This window comes from Papilio xuthus, unplaced genomic scaffold (genome assembly GCF_000836235.2).
Source record: "Papilio xuthus unplaced genomic scaffold, Pxut_1.1 DF829758.1, whole genome shotgun sequence".
NCBI lineage: Eukaryota > Metazoa > Arthropoda > Insecta > Lepidoptera > Papilionidae > Papilio > Papilio xuthus.
The window spans coordinates 1731089-1749594 of NW_013528891.1; the positions used below are offsets into that span (position 1 = coordinate 1731089).

Consider the following 18506-nt stretch of genomic DNA (forward strand, 5'->3'; position numbering starts at 1 on the left):
AACTGCAGATGAGTTGCCTTTGAGAGAGAGATAAGTACAGAAATTAAATCGTTACCAGTATCACTAATCATTTCTAATTCACATATGCTTAAGCGTTACAGTTGTGTAGTAGAACTCATCTCTTTGTTTCTCTGTTTGTGTATAGAAAATTTTCCATTTAAAGTGCTTGTCTACTGATTTTATATCTAAGCACGTTACTATGGAATATTATAGGATGTTCATAAGAATATTTTATGTTAATATTAATATTTAGAGCTTTTTTCTTGTTTATGTTATAGACGGTTAGATAGGTTAGTTAAGCTCTTGATTTAGTCTGGTATGTCATAAAATAAGGCTTCTGTGCTATTGTTTAGTTTTCTGAATTCAACCAGATTTACATTGGTGAAGTTAAATAAATATTGGTACGTTGCGTGAATAAAGGGCATCTTCTCAGTTTCGCATTTTGTCTGAGGTGACGTAGACTTTTCCTCTTCTCCAATTGATATTTTCTTTTTAATCTTTCGTAAATTATCTTTTTTAAAGGTTACTAATTCATGTTTTTTACAGTTATAATTAGAAAGTGCGATAAGTCTTCCTCCCTTCCTCATATCAACAAACATTTTAACAGCTGCCTTTGCAAAGCAACCAAATAACTTACTAACCTTTAGCAGGTCTCAATAGGCAGCGATCGTTTCGCTATTTTGGCAATACGAATTAACCACTTGCTAGTGTGTCACTTTGGAGAGGTTGAAAATTAGTGAGTCACTGCCATTTGTTTTATTTTAAGATAAAAATGACAGCTTAGTGCAATCGTTAGAAAGGTCAATAAATACTTTAACTATATGTGTATGTTGATATATTGTTCTTATCGCGAATAGTTTACTTTTAAAGGTAAATTATGCAATTTTATCACTCAACAAATATAACATCCTGTATATAATAAATATTATGGTTATAAAAGATTCTTATCTAGTGTATTGTGGTTGTTTCGATTGTTCTAAAATAATTGTTACATCGAAATAATGAGATACAATTAAAACTTTCACATATATTTCAATTTTAAGGGTGATTTAGTTAAATTATAGTGTGTTACTTTTTATGCTAAAATGTTAGAAAAGGTAGATCAATCTAGGGACCGCGTAGGACATACAAGAGTGCAATGGATTTGGGCTTTAATAGGTAAATTACGAATAAGTACACATAGGCGTCAATCATACATGACCACAAAAACATTCTCTCCTTCATATTCCTATAAAAAGATATACTTTTATCATCAGCCTTTAGCACAACGTCAACGCGTTGTCCGCGTGTTGACGTCGCGGCGAAGGGTTTACATTTTTTTTTTATATCATAAGGTGGCAAACGAGCGAGCGGCCACCTAAAATCGCTGAAATAGCGAAGTGACCGTTGCCCATAGACATACGCAATTGCATATGCGTAGCGTACTTTTAATCGACGGAGGAGAGGATGGACAGAAAGAAAATATCTTTCCTTCCCATGCATCCTCTCATCCGGAAAGTCCACTTCCACTTCCCATCCTTTCCTTATCAGAAAAAGGGTGGGAAGGGAAAGAGGACTAAATTAGGCCTCCGGCACGCACACTCATCAGACGAAATGCGGAATTGCTTCCACTTCACGCCTGTCTTCTGTGTGGTTGTGGTATTTCACCGGACGAGCCGGGCCGATTCATGCGAAGATGTTAAAGCGGGCTCTACCACTGTTAGTACATCCTGTATAGTACTAAATCACTAATATTTTCTAATTTCTTTTATAATTTTGTTATTTTCAGCGAATTCGACGTTATTTATATATGGTCTAGAAACAGGCTGGATGTCACCTATGACAAAAGTGCTGCAATCTGATCCTTCGCCGATTGGAGCAGCTCTTTCTGACAATGAGATCTATTTGGTGGCGAGCATTTTGTTCATGACTGCCACATTAAGTGTTCCTTTTTATACTTATATCTCTGACTGTTACGGTCGTCGACCTGCAATAATGTGTGTTACTGTTTTCGAAGGGGTGAGTGAACTATGACCACATTTAATTCTTTGAGTTTATAGTAAATAGCTTTTGTAATAGTAAGGGCGTCGGTGGCACAGGGGTTAAGCAGCTCCTGGGTTTGTCTGTAAACTTGTCTGCAGTTCCTGGTTTCGAATAGCGACGTATACTATTGTGTTTCTCGATTACATATTTCAATTAATCCAACGTTTTAACGGCGAAGGAAAACAACGTGATGCAACATGCACATATCTGCAAAGAAATTCAAAGATATGTGTGAAGTCAATCTGCACTGAGTCAGTGTGGTTGACCCACCACCCCTTACTTAGGGTAGACTCTGAGCCCTTCAGTTGGGTCACATACTAAGCTGATAACGTCGAAGTGTTTTCCTTAGACGATTTTGCATTAGAAATCTACAGTAAGCCACTGATTAGGTAACCGTTAACGAGTTAGAAAATAGCATAACGATGTGTTCGTATAAAAATCAAATCTATGTTAATTTCTTTCCATTGCAGCTATCTTGGATAATCAAAGTATCATCACCAACACGCATAGGTCTTATTGTCGCACGAGCAATCGCAGGTATTGGAGCATCTGGATGTTTCCTAGTCATACCAATGTATGTGAAAGAAATCAGCCAAGACAATATCCGTGGTCTACTCGGATCTCTGATTATTATGGCGCAGAATGTAGGAGTGTTACTCATGTACACTATTGGAACGTTCCTCGATTACTTTACTGTTTTATGGATTGCACTTTCGATGTCCATCTTGGTTGTTATTTTAATGTTGAAAGCACCTGAATCACCAGCGTTTCTTGTCAAGAGGAGTAAATTTGAGGTTAGTAGTAGATTTCAGGTCATCAACATAGTCCCAAGATAATCCTAAGGATGCGTGTTGATATTATTTGAGCGTTCTAAACCGAACGTGCAGTGGCTAAAGAAACCCTCGCGTCTTGGATCCTGTTCAAGCAGCAGTATATTAACTAAACTATTCTTGTATGTTGTTTTCTTCTAATGCTTTTTTGTCGCTATTCTAGGAAGCTGTAAAGACGATAGCTCATCTCCGAGGTGTGGAAGTTGACAGTGCAATAGTTCAAAAAGAAATTGACGTAATGAGGAAACAAGAATTATATTACCAATCAGTGCCTAGGATTTCATTATTATCCATAAGTAAATGCTTTAATTTAGTTGTATTTAGGTACTTAAAACCCTAGACTATGGCCCTGATTGCATATGTCTGTACTTTATAAGTGACTAGTTAAATAAGAACTTAATTTTGCCAATCTGTTCTACATATAAGCGAAATTTCAGCGAGATCTATACAACCGTTCTGAAGACACCTTCTTAAAACATCCATCCATGAGTACATCCAAACATCGACAATTATAATAATATTCGCTGTCGCCCGCGCCTCAGTCTACGCAGATTAAAAAAATCACAGTAACCTATATGTGTTTTCAAGATTATGTTCTATATGATTGCCAAATTTCGTCGAGATCCGTTCAGCGGTTCTGGAGATACTTTCAAGCAAACATCTATCCATCCATCCACTAAGTACTTCTGTTTTTGTTGATACAGTACAGAATAAGAACTGGCTTCGGATAGTTATTCTGATCCTCTTAATGATAACTGTCCATGCGACGAACGGTGCGGTGTCAGTCATCACATATGGTGCTAGTACCCTCACAGCCAGCGGGATCCAGTACAGCATCAGTCCAGACATTCAATCGCTGAGCTTCCCTGTAATGATGATCATTGGTTCATTGGTGCTGATGGCTACAGTCGAGAGGTTTGGACGAAAGGTAAATCTTCGTCCGCGACTCCGTTTGATCATGATTAAAAATAACTCAATTAGCAGCCTATGTTCTCTTCTAGACTATTTTCTAAATTTATGCAAAATTTCATTGAGATCCGATGAGGCATTCTGGAGATATCTTCCAACAAACATCCAACCATCTTAACATTTTTTTTATATCATAAGGTGGCAAACGAGGGAGCGGTCACCTGAAATCGCTGAAATAGCGAAGTGACCGTTGCCCATAGACATACGCAATTGCATATGTTGCCTACCTTTAATCGACGGAGGAGAGGATTCACAGTAAGAAAATATTTTCTCTTTCCATGGATCCTTTTATCCGGAAAGTCCACTTCCCATCCTTTCCTTATAAGAAAAAGGGTGGGAAAGGAAAGAGGACTAATTAGGCCTCCGTGACACACACTCAACAGACGAAACGCGGAATTGCTTCCACTTTACGACTGTCTTCTGTGCGGTCGTGGTATTAAACCGGGCGAGCAGGGCCAATTCGTGCGAAGATGTTAAAGCGGGCTCTACCACTGTCAAACATGTGAATTTTTAATATTAATAAGATGGGACTGTGTGTTGTTTTCTTGCACTTTCATTTATTCTAATTATGTTTTTTAGTTAAGTTATTTTCAGTTTCTGAAGCTCCAATATGCATCGTTGTTTTCTAATGAGAATTGTTCAAAGCAAAACATAATAAGACCGCACCTACGTAATTGTAATAGCAATGAGTAAAATACATTTCAAAATTATTTATTACATATTTTATTTATAATAATAAAGTAATACAATCAAAACTAACACTTCGATATACAGTATGATTTAAAAAAAACAAAACACGATGGTTTCCAGATACTTTAGTTATTAAAGTTGAAAAACTTATGAAGTCATTGGAATTTCAAATTTATAAACTTATCGAGTAAAATATATTAACATTTATAAGAAACTAAAACAATTTAAGTAATACAATAGTGTTTAAGATTAGAAAAGACATACGTCTGATTACTCTGAACTTTGTAGGTATAATCTGAGATAATATCAAAAAACGTCCTCCTCCTTTTTAAAGTCGATAAATAAAGCAAGACAATTTGTCTCTGTTCTTCCAGCCACTCATGGGAGTCTGCTTGATGTTATCCGTATGCTCTATGGCTGCCTTGGGAGTTGCGCTACTACTCCAGTCCAGTGGCATCAGTCCACCCAACTGGTTACCTGTCTTGGCTATGGTCGGTATTGTATTCGGATATGCGACTGGCGTCTCACCCCTGCCGTTTATAATTATGTCGGAGATATTAAACTTTCAGGTATGTTATTTTTTATTTGTTGTTAGGCCATCCTAACATCCCACATCCATATGTTGTTATCATTTCTTTTTGTTTATTTGTAAGGTATATGATATTGTAAAAAAAATAAAAATAAAAATGTATGGTACGGAAGAACGGAGCATTCTGTCACAGGTATTATATACTTAAAAGGATGCTCCAACAACTGATGTATATTTTTATGTGTACTTTGTTTTAAATAAATTATTATTATTATTATTATATGTGTGGTGTCACAACAAGGGCAGAGAGATAAACACATAAATAAGAAAGGAGAATTGGAAGACAGAAGAAAGTAAAAAGTAAAGTATGTAAGAAGGGAGTGAATTTAGTTATGACGGTTGATAGAGATGAATGGAAGAGTAGTACATACTGTCGACTCTCCGGTGGGACAAGGACAAGTTGATGTTGAAGAGTTTGTACTCTTAAAGTGCTTCTAAATTTAAAATTGATTTATTTTTCCAGATTCGTGCAAAGGTGATGGGTTTGGTGGTGACATATTCTTGGTTCATGAACTTCATGCAGCTCATTATTTACGGCCAGATATCAATGTATTTAGGATATCATTCTACTTTTTTCTTCTTCGCCGGATTAAATCTCTTTGGATTCTTCGTCAGTCTCTTCTTACTGCCAGAGACTAAAGGAAAGAGCGACGAGGATATAGAAGTTGAAATCAAAAAGAAATTTGCCTGGAAATGTTTTTAAAATACTATAATTTTTTTCAATATATTTTTATGAAAAATAATATTGCATTTATAATTTATTTTTATCAACAATTAATTTTATAATATGCATGACTGTAGACGAAGACCGAAAAAAGATGAATGGATTGTGCGTAAAAGGATAAGCTTGAGACGGGAGTAAATCCAGAAATTACGTCTGATATACAGTCAAATCCGGATAAGTAAGAGTCCAAGGGATCGCAATATTTTTCTCGCTTATAGAGGTTTCTTTCTAATCGAGGTTCAACTGTATATGAAAAAGTACTTAATACATAATACCGGCCCATAAGGCGTAGAGTATATAAAAATAGAAAATATAAATAAAGCTTATGCGGCTCTATTTATCAATGATATCACAAGATGCTTATTTACTTAATAATATGCGCCTCTTATCAAAACCGTTGTCTCCAAGCATCCGTTTCTACAATTTCACGTTCTAATATTTATCAATTTACATAAGTTCAACGTATATAAATATTAGTATTATATATTAAAATAGTTATGTATATTGTAAAGGAAACGTTTGTTGGTAACGCGGAAACTATTTAACTAGGAGTCTAATTTTGATAATATAACACTACTGGCAACCTTAATTGTAACTTTATTATTAGAAAACATAAAGCTTCAAGAATCAAAAAGGAGGTTCTAAATTCGCCATTTTACTAACATTAAAAATGCGAATGTTTAGATGGATGCATAGATGTTTGTTACAAGATATCTTCAAAACGGCTAAATGGAGTTTAGCATAGGTGTAGAACATAATCTAGAAGAACACATAGGCTACTTAATAAGATTTTCATTAAATCCACGCGGACGGCGTCGCAGGCAATAGCTAGTTTTTTTTAACTACGTACACAACTACGTCAGCGTCTTTTCAATAATAATATAAATTAACTTCAAATATCAAGATTTACGGCGCCTTCTACTGTTATTTGGGACTGTAATTTACAGACTTGTGACTCCCATTTTTATCCAAAACGGGGCAGATACTCCAATCCGCTGTACGCTAACGCCAGTCCTGGACTTATAATTACTCATAGGACGTTACTTGTCCTAAAGCCTTAAACGAGTTATCGACGAACAAATAAATTCCATGTTGATACATTCACGCGTTCTTGAGAAGGGTCTTGACAGACGGACGAACGGACAACAAAGTGGTCCTATAAGGGTTCCGTTTTTTTCTTATGAGGTACGGAACCCTAAAAATTTGAAACTCCTTCTTGTAGTCGGTTAAAAAATAAAATAAACTGTTTGTTGATAGTCTTTACTAAAAAATGTAATGGTTATTTAGTTTGTTTACGACTGAGTAATATTTGTTTGTTCTTTCCCACTCTATCTATATTCTTATGTCTACTTTATATTTATATGATTTATAATACAAATATCACTTTTTTAATATTTGTTTGTTTTTTTATATAAAAAAAATCAATATGCAATTCATCATCATCATCATAATCAGCCTAAATCTCCACTGCTGAACGTAGGCCTCCCCCATCGATTGCCACAATGCCCGGTCCTGTGCCGCCCGCATCTATTGGACTCCCGCAACCTTGACCAGGTCATCGGTCCATCGTGCAATATGCAATTGTTATAAGCAATTTGTGTAAAGCAAGAAATGATTTACTTTTAAAACGTAATATTTTTTTAAGTAATAATAACAACACAATTTACACTACACACACACTTCACGAAGTGCACCTAAAATATCATATCACAGAAAACTTACTAATATTATAAATGCGAAAGTTTGGATGGCGAACAACTCAACGGATTCTGATGAAATTTGGCACAAATGTAGAACATAGTCTGGAAGAACACATAGGCTAGTAAAGTTATTTTCCGCGCGAACGGAGTCACGGGTGACAGCTATTTTGACATAAATGAGGATTACGATACGAAATGTCGCAAATACTCGTGATAGGCCCACTGAACTAGATTAATTATTCTATTGTATTAAATATATTTTTTTTAAATAAATCTGTCATTACTGCTTTGTCATAATTTGACGCAGCACAGAACGTCAAGTGAACGCCCTATTTGCGTCATCTATGTATAAAAGAAAGTCGTGTTAATTACACTATTTATAACTCAAGAACAGCTTTACCGATATGGCTGAAAATCGGTGAGAAGGTAGCTTAGCTAGCCAGGAGACGGACATAGGATACTATTTATTATTTTTTTTGAATTTATGCCTTGAAGAGCTGCTTTTTATTTAACTTACTAATATTATAAATGCGAATGTTTAGATGGATGTGATGTAGATGGATGAATGGGTGGGCTACACTAATTAAGTTTTTTATATATCCACGCGAACGGAGTCGTGGGCGACAGCTAGTTTTATTTAAAAAAAATGTAGCAATAGTTTATATTCTGCGTATTAACAAACTTAGTACATTTCCAGTTACAATTAAATGTAAACTCGCGTTTTATTTGCTTAACAAAATTGTCCGAGCTTGTGTATTTAAACATATATGTAATAAAGATTAAACTGACACTCTGTGTGTTTGTTTAGGATTTTATTTCGACTTGTAATTTTACGTTTAAGTAAACATACTATAGTTAAATAATAATAATATATTATGACATTATAGGGGTGTTCGAAAAACGTAATCAATTAATTCAAGTTATATGTTTTTTTTTTTAAATCATATACATAATTCGTTATTTGTTTACTTAAGATACATTTAAACTTCTAATTGTGATTTAGAGAAAAAATATTTTAAGATTTTTTTTTTTTTAGTTAAATAGACAAAAGTTAAGTAAAATTACTTGTCTATATAATTAAATTAGAAAGAGTATGCATCCGTGAGTTGCCACAGCTAAAACTCTTTTACAATAAAATATCTATTTCTTTTAAAGATAATAAATAAATTTTAAAAAAGATGACAGATTGATTTGTACAAGTGTTTCGCCAAGGAACCAACCATAGGGGAAGTCCTAGGCTACGCGGTAAGCCGGTGCTGGTGTGAGGGCCGGTCTAATCCTCCGCCTCTGAATATGTCGTCGTTATCAATGTCGTCATGTATGGGTATCATATTGAAATGGAATAAAATAGTAATATTTTTTCTTTTTCAATAAAGTGAACATCCTGTATTCATCAAATAAATAGTAAGTATAAAAATAACAAATATAAAGCGATGTTATTACACATAACATTTTATTTGATTTCTCTAAACTAGTGACAGACGAATCTAAACTAATCAGTTTTAAAAAGTCATAATAATTAATAAGTAGTTTTTTTTTTAATTTTAGAAGTGCGAAATTTCGTTTTAAAAATGTTGGATACAAGAAACCAAGTTGTAAGATTGGGAAACACAAGGATGCAATGGATTTTCGCTTTATCCGGTAACTGTTTTTTTTATGTTATTGTCTTAAAACTTTCTTACGAAACTCTTTTAACACATTACCGCTCTTACGGATATTTGATCCCTAAGAGGGGAGAGTAGATTTCTCATATTCAAACACTAAGGAGGCGAGTCAACGTTTCTGAGTGCAACAGTGCTAACATTAGGAAAAGAATAAAATACGTTGCATTTGAAACTGCACATTTTTAGGGTTACGTACCTCATAAGAAAAAACGGAATTCTTATAGGATCACTTTGTTGTCCATCCATCCGTCTAACCCTTTTTTACTAGTAAATTGTTTCGTAGTTCCGAACCTATCTTAATTAACTGCAAGTATACAAAGTGTATATCCAAAAAACTTTTAGATTGTTCATCTTATAATAAGCAACTCATCCAATGATATAAAAAGCTTTGAACTATATCCGTGCAATATAGTTATTTAAAACACTAAAATACTTTGATAAGCCAATAGCTTGTAAGAGAAACGGACATCCGATGTGGTCGAGGTTTCGAATCCCTCCATTCGACTATTGTAAATCATATCCTAATCTGAACACAAGCTTATTTTAAGGATTTGTAATAGTATTTGTTTTATAAAATATGTGATTATTTTTTAGCAAACCTCGCTTTAATGTTGTACGGATTGGAAACTGGCTGGATGTCGCCAATAACAAGGAGTTTACTGTCTGATGAATCTCCTATTGGAGTTCCACTGACAGATAACGAAGTGTCATTAGTGGCCAGTATTTTGTGTGTATTTGGTGCGATCAGTGCGCCATTTTATTCATACATTGCTGATATATACGGACGAAAATATGCCGTCATTACTGTGCCTACTTTTGGAATGGTAAGCTCCAACCTTTTATGCATTCCTGGTACCTACATTTTTTTTTGTCTTTCAAAAGACCAAGACAGTCTCATTTCCTTCGGGTTATTGCTGACGGTCACTTTAGTAAGGATAGGAGACTTTAGTATAGATAGATTAGAAGTTTAGTTTATTCTTTGTTGTATTTGAAAAGAAAAAATGTAAGAAAACCAATCGATTTCAAATTATTAAACTGTGAATTTTATACATCGTAACAAATTGTTACAAGAACTAATTGCTATCTTTGTTTTGCCATAGAGAATGAGTGGGATAGAAGGCAGTATTGTAATTTGCATATTTCTATCGTAATAAAGTACATTTGAGACCTTCATTATCAGCTATATATAATATACGTCCCCACCGAGGGGCTCGGAGCCTATCCTAAGTTAAGGGTGATTAGGCCATAGTCAACCACGCTGGCCAAGTGCGGGATGGTTGACTTCACACATATCTTTGAATTTCTTCTCAGATATTTGCAGGTTGCATCACGATGTTTTCGTTCACCGTAAGAACGTCAGATAAATGTACATGTGTAAATCGGAAAATTTGAGACCTTATCGGGTTCCATTCCAATCTATCCATCTCGACTCATATGAGTGACATCTCTTGTCTACTAACTCTAAATAAGAGATATGACTCTTTTCGTCAGATTGTATGTTTCATTTTGAACAATTGTAGTAACTAATCTTCTGTTTTTTTTTTCAGCTATCATGGATTACAAGATTATCATTTCCATCTACAGTGGGTTTGGTTGTAGGAAGAGCATTCGCCGGTGTTGCTGCTGGAGGATCTTTTATCGTAGTCCCAATGTACGTGAAAGAAATCAGTCAGGATGATATCAGAGGTCTTCTAGGTTCCCTGCTAGTGATGGCTTTAAATTCAGGCATACTCTTCATGTATATTATGGGAGCATATTTGGATTATTTCCTCGTACTTTGGATGGTACTATCTCTTAGTATATTGACAATTGTTCTAATGATAAAGATGCCTGAATCACCAAGCTTTCTTGTCAAGAAGGGGTATGTTGAAGTAAGTGCAGTTGTACTATTTCGGTAAATAAAAGTGCAAGAGTTCGCAGTAATAGCCCAGCCCCCCGGTACCACAGTTTACAAGTGGTAGACGCCAGCAACACATCTGTGGCACGAACGGACACCACCCGTGTGTGCCAGAGGCCTAATTTTAATCCCCTTTCCCTTCCCACCGTTTTCTTATAAGGAAAGTATGGGAAGAAGTTGATTTGACAGAGGGGTTGCATAGAAATCCTTTTTCTGTGTGTCCATTCAACTTTTACACTTTCTCACCATTTTCTTATAAGGAAGAGATGCAAAGGGAAAGTAGTTTTGACTGGGTTGGGAATTTCTAGGAAAGGGAAATACCGTATCAGATTATGGTGCACTTAAAACTCTTATATTTTTATTTTATATGAGTATTAATAACGTATAATTAATTAAAATTTAAATGTTGATCATATTAGGTTCAGCGCAATCGATTTATTCCATCGAGTTGGTTCCGGCTATAAGAGTGCTGTTATTTCAGGAAGCGACAAAAACTATTGCTTTTCTCAGAGGCCTGGATGTCGACAATGAATCAGTTAAAAGAGAAATTGATATATTGAAGAAGCAACAGTTATATTTCGAATCTCTACCTAAAACTTCCTTGGTCGCTATATGTAAGTAATAGTAATTTCGACCATAATTATGCATATGTAAAGGTTTAAGATATATCGTAACAAAATATGTTACTTGGTGATTGTTCCACAACTCGGTCAATTCAATGGGTGCTAAGGTTGTCAAACACTGAGCAATCATTACAAAATTATACATTTGTTATTTTCGAAAAATTTCAATCTAGATATACCTTTCAGTTAAGAACAAGAACTGGCGCGGTCTAGTCATTCTGGCGCTCCTCATCATCACGGTGCATGCCACCAATGGAACATTTGCCATCATCAACTATGGCTCCAGTATCCTCGCTTCCAGCGGCGTCCAATCTAGCATCAGCGCGGAAATGCAGGCGCTTAGCTTCCCTGTTATGTTGATCATTGGATCTTTGGTGTCGATGGGATGTGTGGAAAGGTTTGGACGTAAGGTAAGACTTATTAGTATTCATAAACATGTAGCATGAACCGCTAATTGTCGGCCAATACGGCAGCGCGGAATTAAAAAAATAATTAGTTGTCTATGTGCTCTTAAACACTATGTTCTACATCTATGCCAAATATCATCGAGATCCGTTGAGCCGTTCTAGACATACTTTCTAACAAACCTCCACACATCCTCCCATATTTTATAATATTCCAAACAAACATAAAATTGGTAATTAAAAAATTTCGTGATGCAACATGCACATATCGGAGAAGAAATTCAAAGATGTGTAAGGAGTCGTCCACGCCACAGTGTGCTAGCGTAACGGCCTAGTTATTTTAAACTTATGGTAGACTTCGAGTCCTTCAGTGGGGTATGAGCCGACTACAATAGCTAGCTAGGGTATGAGCTGACTAGCACTAGATAGTTGGCAGTTTGCTTCGCTTACTTCTTTTTAAACCTGTTATTGCTTTCTCTATTCTTTCAGCCGTTGTTGGTCGGATGTTTGTTAATATCGGCCTGTTCGACTGGCACTATGGGTTGTGGAATGCTCCTCCAAGCGAACGGCATTAGCCCGCCGAGCTGGCTCCCTGTATTGGCTATGGTCTGCACGATCTTCGGATACGCTGCCGGTATATGTCCGTTACCTTTCATCATCATGTCGGAAATGCTCAATTTCCAGGTAATTATTTATATTCTTACTAGCTGTCACCCGCGAATCCGTCTGTGTGAACTTGAAAAATACTTTTTTCATCGAGATCCGTCTTGGAGATACCTTCAAATATCATCTATCCAACCATCCATTCATGTAAACATTCGCATTTATAATATAAGTAAGAAAACATAGTCCTCAACTCAGAGTTATACGCCAATGTTAAGCATTTCAAATTAATACGGACTAACCTAACTATATTCAATTATTTACGCGCAAACGCTCGTTTTTGGGTACCCTTGCTGCCGTAATTAGGAAAAACTAAGGAAGATCTTTGAACTAAACCTACATCGAGAGATACCAATAAACAGTTTCTGTCTTCTTATTTCTGACTAAACAACATTTAAAATTATTTAATTAATTCCAGATCCGTGCTAAGGTAATGGGATTAGTGTTAATGCACTCTTGGTGTATGTCTTTCTTGCAACTAATGTTGTACGCACCTATAACCGCCACCCTGGGCATGTACACCACCTTCTTCTGCTTCGCCGGTATCAACTTGGTAGGTTTCTTCGTAGCATTAATTTTGTTACCAGAAACAAAAGGAAAGAGCGATGAACAAATTGAAGAAGAGTTTAGAAAGAAGTAGATAATAAACGGAGAGAGTTCTTTTTATTAAAGACTTGTGCATGAAATTTTGGAAAAAGATTATGCTGGCATCTCGAAATGAGATAATAGAATTTGTATGTGCCAAGTGATTATTGAATCTAATCGCTAGTTCGAATATTTGCTATGAAGTTTACTCAGGCGTTAGCGGAATTTTTCTACCAAAGTAACTAAAAATTTCGGCTTTTGCGAGTAAGATACTTCGTCCTTTTTCCTTGTGAGTTGGATATGGGATTTAATTTGTACCTCTAATTCCTTTACCTCAATCTATGAAAAGGAGTACACGCACAACAAACTATTTTCGTTTGTTCAATTACAAAATACTGTAATAATTTTCTCATCTATAAATAAAAACTATTGAAATCACCACAGATAAAAAATTCTATCTAAGATTACGAAATATGATTTATACCATCGATTTATCTGACATGTTTTATCACTTTATTGATTCCTAATTAAACCGACAAGTATGGCAAAATTAAACTAAACTATAGCTCTTTTAGCAACTTTGTTTAATTTTTAATACTTAACTTTCATTTGACAAATGTTATGCATTATATTAATTTTATCTCTGTCAATTAATTAGCGTCATATTTTTTAATAGATTTTTCGTTTATATTTAAATACACCTATATGTTTGTGTAAGTAAATGAAATCAATTTTTATCTATGCAACCTACAGCTAAAATGAATTACCAAAGATTTAAAAATAAATGCGTAGGCGTAATGTCTTTTGATAGCTATTGGCGTCAATAATGATTGTTACAGCGATGTAATATCATAATTGTAGTTGAAAGTACAATAAAAATCATAAAAATATACTTTGTTGTTTTATTTTATGTAAATTATAAACTTACCTTCAGTTAAGGCAATAGAAGAACGTAAAAAAAGTTCATCGGTACAAAATTTTATAACGATCTTCATTAGCAGTTTTCACTTGTACTAAGATATACCCGTTGTTATTTAACTCTTGGAAACAATATTGCAATGTAAACTTTGTATTGGATGTTTGTTAGCGGGTAAATTGAAGTGTCTGTCAAGTCTGACAGTTGTGTCATAGACTACTTACCAAACTTTTTTTAAATTCCGTGCGCACGGAGTCTTGTGACTGCTAGTCTTTTATAAAGCCAAAATTAATTTATGTTTTAGTATCATATTTTATTATCTGCAGTATCTATTTTTTTTGTAGGTATTTTACATTGGTACTTGTTGGTATCTTATTATATTATTCGGTCGGTCCTAAGTACTTTGTGATCACAGTATTTCTTCAAGTAAAGTCAATTAACAGTTCGATTTAATAATTACTCGAATTATTTGACAATTGACGAACTTTGCTTGCTTGGTTTACATTATGCCAGTACAATATGATAGTACAACTGGCCTGGCATGGACTATATCGGATTGGATATAGCGGTCCAGTCCTGTTGTACTGGCACAATGTAAACCATTAATCGAATTGAAGCCCATAGAATGTTTTCGAAGTTTCCACTACAGTATCAAAGGCTGGTCAATTGGGAGTCGAGCCAAGCCCTCACGACGGGAGAGGAGACACGCGTGAAGATTGTAGGGCTCGGGTTGCCGAGGCAATTGTCTGATGTCCAACCAGATGTGATGCCCCATAAGCCATCGTCAGCCGTCACTGGCGCCCCCGCGTCAGGCTACGAAGAAATTGTAAAATAAAGTTTAAACGTCACTTTCCACTATCAATTCACACAACCAATAAGACATTCTCGAACACCTGTCTTTATCCTACATAGAGTGGGATAAGGGCACCTAGATGAAGAAAACAACCCATATTTGTTGTTTGGTTGTGTTCCAATTGTAAAAACGGTTTTATACATTTAAAAGCAGTTCTCACCAAGCATAAACTATGATGTGACATGATAGGATCCAGACATAGACTGGACTCATCCAGGGTCTGGTTTAGCGTGGACATGAGACTCTGGCACCAGCTCCATGGTATCATCTTTTGCGTCGATACCCTCATACTGTTTGGTTGGACACGTTCTTGCGCTGATGACGGGAGCACTTGCCCTCTGACCTAATATAACATTAGAAAACTAATTACGTCATTTTTATTGTTTTTAAATTGTTTATTGTCATAATTGTTCGTTTTTGTACACTAAGCAATAATAAATAAGAGTAGGTTATCGTTCATACATCAATATTATTATAGAGCGTCGGTGGCTCAAGGATTAAGCACTTGACTTGTAATCCGCAGGTCCTGGGTTCGAACCCACAATGTATCAATGTGATTTTCGATTTACATATGTACATTTATCCGACGTTCTTATTGTGAAGGAAAACTACTTAATGCAACCTGCACATATCTGTAAAAAAATTCAAAGATATATCTGCAGTTAACCCGCACTAAGCCGGCGTGGTTGACTATGGTCTAGTGACCCCCTTACTTAGGATAGGTTTCAAGCCCCTCAGTGTGTACGTACTCGTACTCGTGTGTGTAGTGAGCTGATGATGAAGTATCATTCGCGTTTAGTAAATAAATTTAGGTTCTAAATTTAAAATTTTATACTTACGATTAATCTAGGCCAATAGGTTGCCAGGAATTTCGCGCTTAGCACTTTTCCTTTGATTCTAGTTAAAGGAATCGGTTTCAATGCCTCACTATAATCAGCGGAAACTGCTAAACGGAGTAACGCGACGTCATACGTTGGCTTCTTGTATGAATAAGCTGGATGGATCTCTACACCCTTGATTGGTAGTAAAACACCTCCTTTCTTGCAATTAACCGTACCCAGTCGCACTCTGAAGAATTTTATCGATTCTCTCACACTGTAAAGAACACTGGAAACGTAAGGACCATAATTTTTTTTAGAAATTAACTGTAACTGATAAGGAATTTCGCCAGATAGAGTACACAAAAACATATTGTTCTCTATTTCCTTGAAGAGAATGAAAGAGTCGACTATATTTTTGTGTCTATATGTTCGTGAAAGGAATGGAGAAGAAGTGTATAATTATTTTTTTTTACAAAAAAGAAAAATCTTACGGATTAGTCGAATTTCGACCACTAGTAAATAAGTAATGTTGGATAACTCACTTATAAAATTCTCCTGCGACAGTCAGTACCCATTTCTTATCGATCAGGGCCCCAGTTGCATAATGGGTTCCCTTTCTTTGTACGGATACTGAGAACGGATACCTTTGCGACCCATTTCTCACTTTGTATGCCTTTTCACTTTTTTTGGTCTTTTCTGTCAACAAAATTTATTCATCGAGTATTCTACTCATAAGTTATTAAAACGTATTTAAACTAGTTTATGATAGTTTTTGATCATCGCTTTAAGAATAATTTAACGTAATACATTTTTTAATTTCAAAAGGCGTACTTAAGAATAGATTCTAAGAAGGCCTTAACCTTCCAATAATATATTTAGTATAAAATATGTCAATTGTTTCGTTATAATAAAAAAAAAACAATAACATAGACATAAGAATTTTTTGAATATTTTCTATATTTTACATAATGAAGGAAGTAATAATGATTATTCGTAACTACTATGTTTTCCGACGATGTATGTAAATCAATAAACAGAATTTTATGGTTAACAATGATAATTTCTTAGAACGTTATAAAGAATTTGGACTCTAAATAACTATAATAATAATAATTTTGAACTGCTTTAGGCGCTGGATAGAATATTTCAAAGACAGCAAAATGGAAGATTCTATTAATTTTAGTAGGTCTCACGACCTTATTGGTTGGTACCAGCTAGAGAAAGAGAGAAATAGATATTTAGAGAGAGACTGTTGACGATTGACTTTGACAGTGTGAGACGGGTTCAGCTATTATAAAACTTAATTCTGAAGTTAAAAGATAAAATACAGTAAAAATCTTACCTTTTGCAGTTCTGTTTCTAGTTCCGTTGACACTTTTTACATGTGTACTGACTTTTTTTTTAGAAAATCCTTTCGGACCCTCAGGAAAAACTTCCGTACTTTCAGATCCTAACGATGAACTTTCCATACTATCGAAATGGTCTTCGCGTTTGTGATATTTACCGTACACTATAACTATACATATTAAAAATAAACTAACTAAAAGAATTGTATGCCCCATATTTGAGGCGTTATTAGTAAAAATTATTAAAACATTTGTATGTTTGGGCTAACGCCACCAAACTAAATGACAATTGAACAAAATATCTATACACCAGATGTTAAATACACTGAATGCAGATAGAAACTAAAATAAATTAAAAAGGTACATTTGAATGGTGGCTCAATCAGCAATTAGAAAAGAAAAAAGCTAATGAACAATGGACACGGTTGATGTATTATATCGGTATGTTTTGAATGGATAAAAGAAATAGAGTTGCAATTTCTTTTTTTATTTTTATGAATCATATATGCATTCATCGTTCGGATATTTATTTTTATATTGTGATGTTATACAATTAACATTTTATGACTCGTACTTGTCGTAATGATTAGAGAGTAATGCTTGCTTTTTTATTTATATTAGTTTGTGAAAATGGCAGGAAAAAAGATATTTCTCTAGTCGTTTTTGAGTTTACTGCATTCGAACAGACGGACTTGTGATAGTAATTCTTCTCTTTAAAATATGAATGTTTAATACTGAATAATTTATGAATTACGGGCCACGTAAATACACATTTTAAATTCTAAACTGGATGTAATTAAAATGAAATTATATTTGTAATTATTTTCAAAAATATACTTAAGTAGGTAACTATCATTTCGTACTGTATCAGACGCGTAATAAAATATGTCTTATGTTTTGGTTAGAGTATGATAAATTAAATCTATATTATAACTGTAATCTCAAGAAAGATAAAAGAGTGGCAAAGAGTATATAAAATAAGAGACGGGACTCTTGACTTATTAGATACACAAACGGAGAATAAAAATTGTCATTTTCAATGCAGCAAAATTATTATATGAACAAGTCTACGTTGCTACCAACCTAAAAAAATCAATCTGTCAGTTTCCTTTTTGACGTTTGAAAGTATTATTCGAGGGAAAACAATTTAGGAAAAATAGCACCATTTCGTTAATTGCAACTTTAATTTAATCTTCTGACTAAAGCGAAC

At 34.7% G+C, this 18506-nt stretch overlaps 3 protein-coding genes across 3 annotated transcripts; 2 read left to right on the plus strand and 1 right to left on the minus strand.

Annotated features, from left to right (window-relative positions):
* Nucleotides 1-993: 993 nt before the first annotated feature.
* LOC106117061 (facilitated trehalose transporter Tret1-like) lies at nucleotides 994-6885 on the plus strand. The gene is made up of 8 exons (XM_013311169.1): nucleotides 994-1158; nucleotides 1769-1998; nucleotides 2493-2816; nucleotides 3016-3148; nucleotides 3557-3780; nucleotides 4886-5080; nucleotides 5564-5764; nucleotides 6772-6885. The coding sequence occupies exons 1-8, from the start codon at nucleotides 1086-1088 to the stop codon at nucleotides 6883-6885; spliced, it is 1494 nt and encodes a 497-aa protein (XP_013166623.1). The 5' UTR covers nucleotides 994-1085.
* Nucleotides 6886-9043: 2158 nt separating this feature from the next.
* LOC106117141 (facilitated trehalose transporter Tret1-like) lies at nucleotides 9044-13894 on the plus strand. Its single transcript, XM_013311297.1, has 7 exons — nucleotides 9044-9165; nucleotides 9783-10012; nucleotides 10736-11059; nucleotides 11534-11699; nucleotides 11895-12118; nucleotides 12602-12796; nucleotides 13194-13894. Exons 1-7 carry the CDS (start codon nucleotides 9096-9098, stop codon nucleotides 13413-13415), a joined length of 1431 nt encoding a protein of 476 aa, XP_013166751.1. The 5' UTR covers nucleotides 9044-9095; the 3' UTR covers nucleotides 13416-13894.
* A 671-nt stretch (nucleotides 13895-14565) lies between these two features.
* On the minus strand, nucleotides 14566-17491 carry LOC106127583 (trypsin). The gene is made up of 5 exons (XM_013325742.1): nucleotides 17293-17491; nucleotides 16493-16646; nucleotides 15969-16224; nucleotides 15290-15472; nucleotides 14566-15089 (listed from the first exon to the last, which is right to left on the minus strand). The coding sequence occupies exons 1-5, from the start codon at nucleotides 17417-17419 to the stop codon at nucleotides 14928-14930; spliced, it is 882 nt and encodes a 293-aa protein (XP_013181196.1). The 5' UTR covers nucleotides 17420-17491; the 3' UTR covers nucleotides 14566-14927.
* Between the last annotated feature and the right edge of the window lie 1015 nt (nucleotides 17492-18506).